At 42.9% G+C, this 10,515-nt stretch overlaps 1 protein-coding gene across 1 annotated transcript in view; it reads right to left on the reverse strand.

The window, feature by feature from the left end:
• The window catches only part of dis3l (DIS3 like exosome 3'-5' exoribonuclease), a 22,883-nt gene extending 15,223 nt beyond the window's left edge, over positions 1-7,660 (reverse strand). Inside the window, exons 1-3 of the mRNA XM_072379895.1 lie at positions 7,422-7,660; positions 6,572-6,722; positions 1,909-2,037 (exon numbers count right to left, since the gene is read on the reverse strand). Of these exons, the coding sequence (XP_072235996.1) occupies positions 1,909-2,037; positions 6,572-6,722; positions 7,422-7,551 (410 nt within the window). The 5' untranslated portion in view covers positions 7,552-7,660. The remainder of the gene's footprint in view (positions 1-1,908; positions 2,038-6,571; positions 6,723-7,421) is intronic.
• Between the last annotated feature and the right edge of the window lie 2,855 nt (positions 7,661-10,515).

The following is a 10,515-nucleotide window of genomic DNA, read 5'->3' on the forward strand; positions in this document are numbered from 1 at the left end:
CTCATTCTCATCATTTTGATCCAACATTTATTTGAAATAGCCCCAGAAACACTGAGATTTGTCTGTTTTGTAAGACTTTTTGCAGTCTGAGTTCCTCCATCAAACCTCTGACGGAGCATCAAATGCCAACATAAATGGAAACACAGCTCTCCAGTTTGGAGCCTGAGTGCTCAAACCTGCATGGGACGTGTGCTCCACTGTGAAAAACATTTAAGCACACTTAATGGAGGAAACGGGAATAATCACTGGGGTTTATAATCGCATCTTAGCTGTCAGTCTCAAGTCTGCCTGCTTTCTTTGTGGCTCATTCACCTGAAGGAGGAAAATTGCACCCTCAGCTCTCACCGAGACAGTTACTCTAAATGTTTGATTGGCATCTGAGCCAGTAAAGTGCCCAAAGCACCGTGTGGTTCTGCACCTGTGGCTTATTGTACAGGTTAAAGTAAAGCTGAAAATCTGCTGAACAACCCTCAGGGACAGAAATCAGCATCAAGCTGTCACTAACCTGCTGTGGTTGAAAAGTTTTAGAAAGTTAAGTCCACTTTATATCCAGGAGTTGGCAGCGGCTTCCTGGAGCGTGCATGTGCACGTTCAGGCCAAGAAACTGTGCGTTTGCTCACATGAAACAATTCAGATGAGCAGCACAGACGTGTGGACTTCAGCTTACTTTCCCTCTGGTTAAAGTTTAAGGGGAACTCCGGTATTTTTAAACCTTATTTCTGGCATGAAATCAAACCATGAATCTCCCCACAAACTCATGAATAATAAAACATTTTTAAAAAAGAGCAAAACTAAAGGGATTGATGTTATCCAATAACCCCCCCCCTCGATTAAAAGAGTATTTCTGGCATGAAATACGTTCATCTACTCACTGAGAACAGTTTGGTGAAAGTCGGCGTCCTTCAGAAGATATTTAGATAACTGGAGATCCATATAACGGAGTGAACGGGGCTTAGAGGATGCAGCCTCTAAATAAGGCATTATCTGTCTTTATTTCACCAATACTTTAAGAAGAATGAATGAATGAACGTGTGCTATAGCTCTGTTAGCTCATAGCTCTGTTAGCTCATAGCTGCTGTGTTGTTGTTATTGGCGGCTATCGGGGGGCTTATAGAGGGATTTCTACACAGGCACTCTACTGGGACCACTTCATCCACACGCCCCCCTGCAGCACAGTTTATTCACTCCGGTAAGAACGTCCATCTTACTCAAAGTCGTCGTTCATGTTGTCAAAATCTGATAAATATCCTGCCATGTTGCACAAAACTATCAGCAGCAAACTCTGTGTGAAGTTAGCCGACTGTCACAGAGCACGGAGTGAATAAACTGTGCTGCAGGGGGGCGTGTGGATGAAGTGGTCCCAGTAGAGTGCCTGTGTAGAAATCCCTCCGTTAGCTCTCCTATAGCTGCAAGTAGCCACATAACAGCAGCTATGAGCTAATAGAGCTATAGCACACGTTCATTCATTCATTCTTCTTAAAGTATTGGTGAAATAAAGACAGATAAAGCCTTATTTAGAGGCTGCATCCTCTAAGCCCCGTTCACTCCGTTATATGGATCTCCAGTTATCTAAATATCTTCCGAAGGACGCCGACTTTCACCAAACTGTTCTCGGTGAGCAGATGAACGTATTTCATGCCAGAAACAAGGTCCAGGTTTAAAAATACCGGAGTTCCCCTTTAACATCCGACTGCTGGAAGGCAAATAAGTGTCATAAAAAATGTGGGACATTAATGACAAACCAGAACCGAGTGGACCTGTGAAGACCTCGAGTGAAAAGAATCGGCTGTACTTCTCCAAAAATGTGATAAAAACACCGTGAATCATCAGATCTGGGAAGACTCAGAACCAGATCCGGTTTAAATGAGACCTAAAGCTGCTGGTTCTGGTTGTTCGGGGAGCACTGACCTGGTCTGCCACTTTTCCGGGCTCTCGCCTTTCTCTCGCGGACAGTAGGAATACTCCTGAAACTCATTGGCAAACAGCACACAGTCGTGTCGAGGGTCTTTGACCAAGCTTCGAAGGCGGTTGTAGTACCTGCAGACCCAACAGAACAAAACACTGAAACACTCCACAGAGTGGACATGAAGCGGAGCAGAAACTGTGGGAACCATCCTGGGAACGTCAGGTTCCTGCAGGAGGTCCAACTCACAGTTAACGGCTTTAACTAGGATTCAGAGCTGCTTTAAATGCTCTTTTCACCAAATAAAGAACAAATATTCCTGCTAATGTTCCTTTTCTCAGGTGATTAAATGTGAAATTATCTTCATCAGTGTTCCTGAACAACGTGACGCTTCGGAGCCGGTTCTGCTCCAGAAGATGTTTCACTGGAAGAGTCCAGAAGATTTGAACTTCTCATGTTCCTGGAGAACCGATCGATCAGAGGAGGGAGGTCTAACAGGTGCTGATCAATAATCTGCCCCAGAACAGGTGCTTCCTTCACAAGTTGGAAACATTAAAGCATTCATTTGACACGTGGACAGTCTTTCTTTATCATAGTGTTGTTACCTTTACTGTTTCAGAGTGGCAGGTAATCAATAAAATAGAGCAAATATTCCCTTTTATTTCCCTTCAGACACTATTAACTCAAATATGTCGTGTTTTATCCATTCCACTTGATCTAACTTGTTAATATAAATCCATTTTTTACATTTCAGGCCTGGAATATTTTCCATTTTGGCCTGAGAACCGTCTGGATCAGGGGTCGGGAACCTATGGCTCGCAGATAAAACTAAATATTCTCACTTGTTTTAATCCATCCATCCATTTTTCATGTCCTGTTCAGGGCTGCAGGAGCGATTGTCCATTATTTTAATTGGATGATACTGGACTACGTTGGCCGTTGCGGCGTAAAACAGGTAAACGCCCCCTTTTGAATCAGTCTGCTCGGTCATTAGCTCAAAGCTAACCCTTCGACGAAGAAAAAAAGATGACGAGTATCGTACATTTCAGGCCGAATGGACTGAAGAATTCGCCTTTGTGGAGAGAGCAAATTCTGCGGTGTGTCTAATTTGCAAAGACAAAATTACATCGATGAAACGGTCGAATGTAAAGCGGCACTTCGACACGCTTCATGCTACCTTTGCATCAAAATACCCGGCAGGAGACAGCAGAAAGAAAGCGAGCCGAGAGCTACTAAAATATATTATATGGCTCTCATTGAAATACATTTCCAAATTTTTTGCTTTCATGGCTCTCTTAGTCAAAAAGGTTCCCGACCCCTGCTCTGGATGCTGCTTTTACTCCATTTCTTCCAACAAAGATGTGGAATACTGATGGGTCTGACCACAGCACACGTTTCCACCGTGTGACGGTCCATCCCAGACGCCTCCGAGCCCAGAGAAGTGGACGAGGTTAACATCAGGCTTCTTTTCTGCACAGTAAAGCTTGTGGATGGAACTCTGTATTGTGGTGCTGGACAAAGGTTTCCACAGTAATCCCTTGTCCATGTGCTTCTATCAGCTGCTGATGAATGACGGGGGTCAGAGGTCACGGGGTCCAGCTCAGGCTCGCTCCCTCGTCCTTTACACTGAAACTCCTCCAGATTCCTTCAATGCTTTAATGATATTGTCTTTAAAAACATTTGTGGACAAGCTGGAGTTCACTCAAAGACTCAGAATGTGTCCAAAAAAATCACAGAATTTCCTTCTGGGACAAAGAAAGACATTTTTAATTATATTTCAACTCCCTAATATTCATTTTACGGTGGACTACATAGCAAACTTTTCATTTTATAGTGCTATATGAGTGCATGGGGAGATTTTATATACTTTATATACTATGTTGATGAATGACGGTTCTTGAGGGGTCAGAGGTCACGGGGTCCAGTTTAGGCTCGCTCCCTCGTCCTTTACACTGAAACTCCTCCAGATTCCTTGAATGCTTTAATGATTTTCTGCTCTGTAGAGGCAGAAATATGCAGATCCCTTCCAGTCTTTCTCTGAGGAACATTGTTTTAAACTCCTCTGAACATCTTTTCTCCTCAGAGACTCTTTAAAACCAAATTATGATTAAAAATATTAAAGATATGTATATTAACAGATCAAATTAAGCTGAAAAGAACATTTTTTTGAATATTTTGGGCTCGTAAATGTAAGAATTTGTGTGTTTTCCTGCTGTTCAAAGTTTTTAAAGTACAGTTAAACACGTTCAAGATAAAAAGAAATAAAGCTTAAACACAGAGGTTGGTTTCCTGTGAACAGAAAAGTGTAATTACAGCAAACCACTACTTCTGCCCAACTTTATCAAAAGTGACGCTTCGACACATTAACGATGCAGCCCTTTAAAGCGGCCGCGTCAGCAGAAATCCATAACAAAGCGCAAAGTGAGCCGAGGTCGTGTGGGACTCCTTATTCACAGTATCCATCAGCTTTGTCAGAAGGTGCTTCAAGTCTCAGACTCAGGATCTGCTTTGGCTTCGTCAGCAGAGCTGATGTAATGAGGCCGACCCCCGCTCACCTGTGCAGGTAGGTGGCCGTTTCAGGCTGAACTCAAAGGTAACCACTGAGCTGCTGCTGCTGACTTTGGACAACTGAAGGCTTCATTTCAGCGAGAATCAGCACAGGATTCTGATTGGTCAAAAGGCACAGGTTCTTTAACACGGTGCAACATGTTATTTGGATTTCTGTTGATTTTATTTGTTTCATGCTCAGGTTACAGTCCGTAAAGAGCAACAAATCTGCATTTTGTTCACTGACAATCTGAGGTTATCATGTCATAGATTGTCAGAACAATTCCCACGACAGCAGCACCTTAACTTCAGTTCAAGTTTCATCTTCTCTCTGTGGAACCAGCTGCCAGTAAATGTCCAGGAAGCAGACACCCTCTCTACCTTTAAGATCAGGCTGAAACTTTCCTTTCTGATGAAGCTTATAGTTAGGGATGGCTCAGGTGAGCCTGAAACATCCCATAGTTCTGCTGCTATAGGCCCAGCCTGCTGGGGGACCTCATCTGTCACACCTTTCCTCACTTTGCTCTCTTTTTCCCCCTGTTTAATTTCACAAATGATTTTATGTCCCTGTGACATTATTGTGGTTATTAACTTGTGTTTCCCTGTTCCAGCAGGTATCCTTTGAATGGTGTTATGGTGTTTTTCCCCCTCTTTTCCCTCTTTTCTGTCCTCTCAAACCCCAGCTGGTCCAGGCGGATGGCCACCCTTCCTGGTTCTGGTTCTGGTTCTGCCAGAGGTTTCTTCCTGGTTCTGCCAGAGGTTTCTTCCTGGTTCTGGTTCTGCCAGAGGTTTCTTCCTGAGTCTGGTTCTGCCAGAGGTTTCTTCCTGGTTCTGGTTCTGCCAGAGGTTTCTTCCTGAGTCTGGTTCTGCCAGAGGTTTCTTCCTGGTTCTGGTTCTTCCAGAGGTTTCTTCCTGAGTCTGGTTCTGCCAGAGGTTTCTTCCTGGTTCTGGTTCTGCCAGAGGTTTCTTCCTGGTTCTGGTTCTGCCAGAGGTTTCTTCCTGGTTCTGGTTCTGCCAGAGGTTTCTTCCTGTTAAAGGGAGTCGTTCCTTTCCACAGTCCCTCAGGCTCAGGACGGGAGATTGGACTGAAGACAAGTTTCGGTCCAATCTGTTGGTTTCCTCAGCTCGGATATTATTTTTGAATCGGCTCCATATGAATTAATTGGATTATGATTACAATGAATTGAATTCCAATTGGCTTGAATTGGACTATTTTACTTAAGTGCCTTGAGATGACAATTGTTGTAATCTGGCGCTTTATAAATAAAATGGAATTGAATTTAATTGAATTGAATTGAATTTTTCATATCATAAAACACATATTTACCGACAGCGAGAACCGACGGACAAAAGGAGACGAGATCGATCGATTTTACTGTCGCTAAAACACCTGGAAGCTCATTCTCAGTCCTGCCGTGTCGACTTTCTGCTGCAATCCTGCAAAGTCGTGATTATCAGACACTGTGGTCCAACACAGCCTGCAGGACACGGCGTATCAGGGTCGCAGCTCCAGTTCTGTGCCGCCGTCAGAGCACTTCTGGCAGTACGAAAGGGTTTAACCGGCTGGCGAAAATATCCACAAAAGCTCATTATTTTGATGCAAAAAGGACATTTTGAGTAAAAGACACAGCTGTCTGTGTTTATTACCTGATGCATCTATATCAGTGTTCCTCAGTCCTGGACCTCTGGGCACCGCCCTGCATGTTTTCCATGTTTCCCTGCTCCAGAACACCTGATTCAAACGGGTCGTCCTCAGCCTCCTGCAGAGCTTAAAGTCCCGGCCCATGCATTTGAATCAGGTGTTCTGGAGCTGGGAAACATGGAAAACATGCAGGGGGGGGTGCCCAGAGGACCAGGGTTGAGAAACACTGCTCTACATGATGTAATCCGAGGGTTTGTTTGTCCTAATATTTGGTGCACTTTCATAGATTAAATGTTTAATAAAGAATAATAAAGAAGAGATGTTTAGTAAGCTATAAACCTGGTGCAAAAAGAGGATAAACTGTGAGGGAACCTGGAGCGCGTTAGTTTCCAGGGACGGAAAGAGAAGCTGCGCTGCTCCAGAAGAAGATGAAAAAAGTCCTAAATAGTCAGAGTTACACGAGAATAAAAATGAAATACCTCCGTCCCTTGCTGTGCAAAGCCTGGCAGGCGGTCTGAGTGAAGATGATGCCTTGCAGCTCCCTGAACTCCAGGATCTCCAGGTAGCTGACCACCACCTGGGCATCAGGCACCACGTAGTGGGTCAAATCTCCAGGCAGCACCTTTCCATCTGTTTGGAGGGTTATCCGGTCAGTTCCTCAGCTCTGTGACTCTGACACTTCCTTCACTTTAGGATGCATTTAGTCTAATGTCGAGGAGTAAACCCCCCCACCCCTCTTTAGTTTTACCTGTGCTGCTTATATCTCCAGTTCTGTTCCCTCCAGCACATTTAAAATATACAGGTGTGTAAATGATAAACAGATAGTTTTCATCACAGAAACAGCAGGCAGAGCAAGCAGAAGGCAGAAAACAGCAGTTTTCTACCTTTAATCCACTGTGGAGGCAAACTGATGACTCATAAATAGTTATCTTACAGTACGTGTGGTTCTGAACCATATTCTTATACCATATGAGTCTATTTCAGGTCATTTAAAGCCCATTTAGTCTTTCTCTTTGTAGATCTTTCTACTTTAGCAGGATTTTGAACGATGTTGTTGTACAATTTTACACTGTACTATTGGGTTTTACTTATGGGCCATAACACTTCTTCCTCCACTGATCACTTCACCTATATTAGAAAGATATTTGGATTCATATTGATCATTTGATCAGTTTGTTTCCAATGACCTGGCTGCTTGTTTCTCTCACACGATCTGGCAACCCCGCTCGTCGCCTCTTTGTGTCATCTGGTGGCCTCATCCTGAAAAGGATGTGTGAGCTGTGGCTGTAAATAAAGCGCTTTTTGTGGGTTTGTGCTCCTCTGACTTACCGTTCGCACAGTCCGCCTGACACAGGCAGCTGAAGCAGGGGACCCGCTCCCTCAGATAATGCTCCCGAACCACCCGAACCTTCCGGCCCCGGCAGCTCTTCAAGTGCAGAATTTTTTCTGTCTTAATCATCCCAAACAGTCGGTAACGACCCACTGAAGCTGATAGCTGCTGTTAACCAGCTTTTTAACCACAACGGTGGAAGGTTTTCACATGTAAACAACAGGGAAGAACTAAAGGGGAAGCGCGTACGTTGACGTAATGACGTCAGAGCTAGTTTCTCTTTTTTTTATGTTCGGCCGCTGAACGAAAGAGTCGGATTTTTCCGGACTGACGCTCATAAAACGATCTATTTGCACGTCAATAGAGTACAACGCATCTAATTTGTCTTTCCAACACCTCTCCCTTGACTTATTCACAAAATGTTAAGAATAAATGAGAAAATACCACCGCGGCGAACCCTGCCGCGCTTTATATGCTGCATTCAATTGCAACTGAAAACTCGGAATTCCTGATGTTTCACTAATTAAAAATCACTTAAAAGGACACAAAAAGTCGGATTCGTCCTTGTTTGTGGATGCAGACGCATACTTTCACAATGTGTTTAATATCAGTTCAGATTTAAGGGCAGAGAATTTAATAAAAGACAACCACTTTAAAAAAATTATCTGACCACTGGAGCCGGGATGGGGCTCTGCTGTGGTGAAACTACAACTGTTTCATAGATGGACTACAAAAAGGCCCTTTTGTGTCTTTTCATGCTGGCTGAATAACTAGTGACAATGTTGCTTCATTCACATGGTTTGATCTATTATTTTGCTTCCAAGGAGCCAAAGCAGTCCTGATCAATAGTTTTCCAGCTTTTTGAAGGTCTTTCACAGTTTTTCTTTGGACATTTTCTGCTTTTTTAATAATTTTCAGTCCTTGTACCTGAGCATTTTAAGAGGAATGTGTTTGTTAAGCCACTTAACTCTGACCTATGAATGATTCAAGCAGAACAAAGGCTCCTAACTCAAGGGATGAACCTGTGTTGTGTCGACACAGAACAGACAACTTAGCAAAGAAGCCATTTTAAACTGGATCTTTAGGCACTTTGTTACAAAGACACATCATTTGTTCCCATTTCTTTAGCTGCATCTATGAAAAACAGCAAAGAAAACACAGTTTGACAGACAGAAAATAGGATTTCTGCAGCAACAAGGTGATTCCCAAAGAGCTATTAGCTGAAAACTTGGCATATCTCAGCATGGTGTGCAGTGTGTCCTTAAAACATTTGAGGAAACTGGACAAGTGGAGGACAAAAGAAGAAGTGTCAGGCCTAAAAAACTATCTACAGCAGATGAACAGGATCTGAAAGTGATCTTAAAAAGAGAAATTCTGCTTGTACAGATGTGTTTCTGCCACATTATGTCAGGTTGTGTGCAACTATTGGGGTTTTGGGGCTGAACAAAACTGAATTTTAGTCCTGGTTGACTTGGTAGACTCCCTAAGCAATGCTGTATGTTGGTATACAAATTAACATACATGGATGGATGGAAAAGGGCTCCCGTCACCATGAACAAACATCTGAGGGACAGATTTGGGTCCTAAATGCAGCAAAAGTTGAGCCAAAACTGCCAAAGTAATCCGTACCAGTCATTGTCCCAGACTGAACACTCTTGTACAGCACATCTGTTGTAGCTTATTTCTGTAAAATGTGACAGATTCTGAAGTTGCATCATTATAATTTGAGTTTATAACACTAACACTATCATTATGTGGGTAATATTGTCAAATAAGTCAAGTATGCACCAACCTAAACCGGCTATTGTCATTAAGAAATATTGTTAGTTTATTTTTCATACAGAGAATGAGAATCTAAAAACACTCCAAACTCAAAGCAGCAAATTTACTTCTATTAAAACAGTTCATTTTAATATAGTTTTGCACCATTAATATTTGTGAGCAGGACATTATAATATATATATTTTAAAAAATGCTGCTGGGTTCCTACATGTAGCGCACATGCTACATGCTAATCAACTTCATAGGCTACATAACAAGTTGTGTTTTTTTTTGTTTTTGGCCCAAACAACGCTACTTTCAGATCTAAATAACAAAATTCATACACATAAATTAACTGTGACGTTATTCACCAAGCTGCATGTGAAGATATCACTGTGAAACTTTGAATATGTGTGTAAATTAAAGCCGCGAAGGTTAAGCTAGCACCGCCGTTCGAGCGACGCCGGTGGAGGGGCGGGGGGTAATTCTCTCGCCGCCTCCGCTGCTCTTTGGCTGCGCTGTGGATTGAAGCTGCAGCAGACAGAGCTCCAGCAGCAGAGACTCAGTCCAAGTTGGCACCTGCAGCGAAGCGGATGATGAGGACTTTACCCATGTTTGCAGATCGTCATCTTTTGACAGACTCTTTGAAAATATTTTGCTCACTCTGCTCCTTCAGCAGCACATTTACAGCCATGCAGTCAGTCAAAAACTTTCTCCAGGACGCATCTCTGCTGCAGGTAAGCTCTAAAGCTGGCATTGTGACCCCGTCACGTTTTTATGTGCTCGTTTTACACACAGAATTACTCTAATTCTCTACTCAAGGATGCATCGAAAAATAACAATTCGATGAGACAAGAAATGTGAGTTTTATTCACTGCTGTGAAAATAATCTGAAGTCGACGTGACTGCGATTCTTTGCAAATACTGTGGTCTGTTTGCTCCACATTTGTTTCTTTTACGGTAAATAGCACGCGGGTGCTCAAAGAAAAGGTTGCACGAGCGCTGCAGTTTTCGGCACTAATTAATTAACTTTTTAAAGCAAACATAATTGATGTTTTGCTAAGTAAGAATTCTTCTCAATCAGCCTCGCTGTTGTTGTTTTTATTCCATCTAAATGTGTTTGAGGCATCAGTTTGACTTCCCTGAAAAGTTTCTTTATTTATTAATGTTCATGAAACGCTTTTTTTTTTGGTTAATTTGCTTCTCTGTGCGGGTCACAGGTCAGCCAGCTCTGCCACTTTTTATTCCAGTGGTCTGATCAGGACGTAGTCGACATCAGCTGGCGGCGGAATTTAATTACCTGTCATCAAGCAGCTGGTCGGACAGGAAAGT

Source organism: Leuresthes tenuis, unplaced genomic scaffold (assembly GCF_036924035.1).
Source record: "Leuresthes tenuis unplaced genomic scaffold, fLeuTen1.0.hap1 SCAF_2, whole genome shotgun sequence".
In the NCBI taxonomy this organism is placed as follows: Eukaryota; Metazoa; Chordata; class Actinopteri; order Atheriniformes; family Atherinopsidae; genus Leuresthes; species Leuresthes tenuis.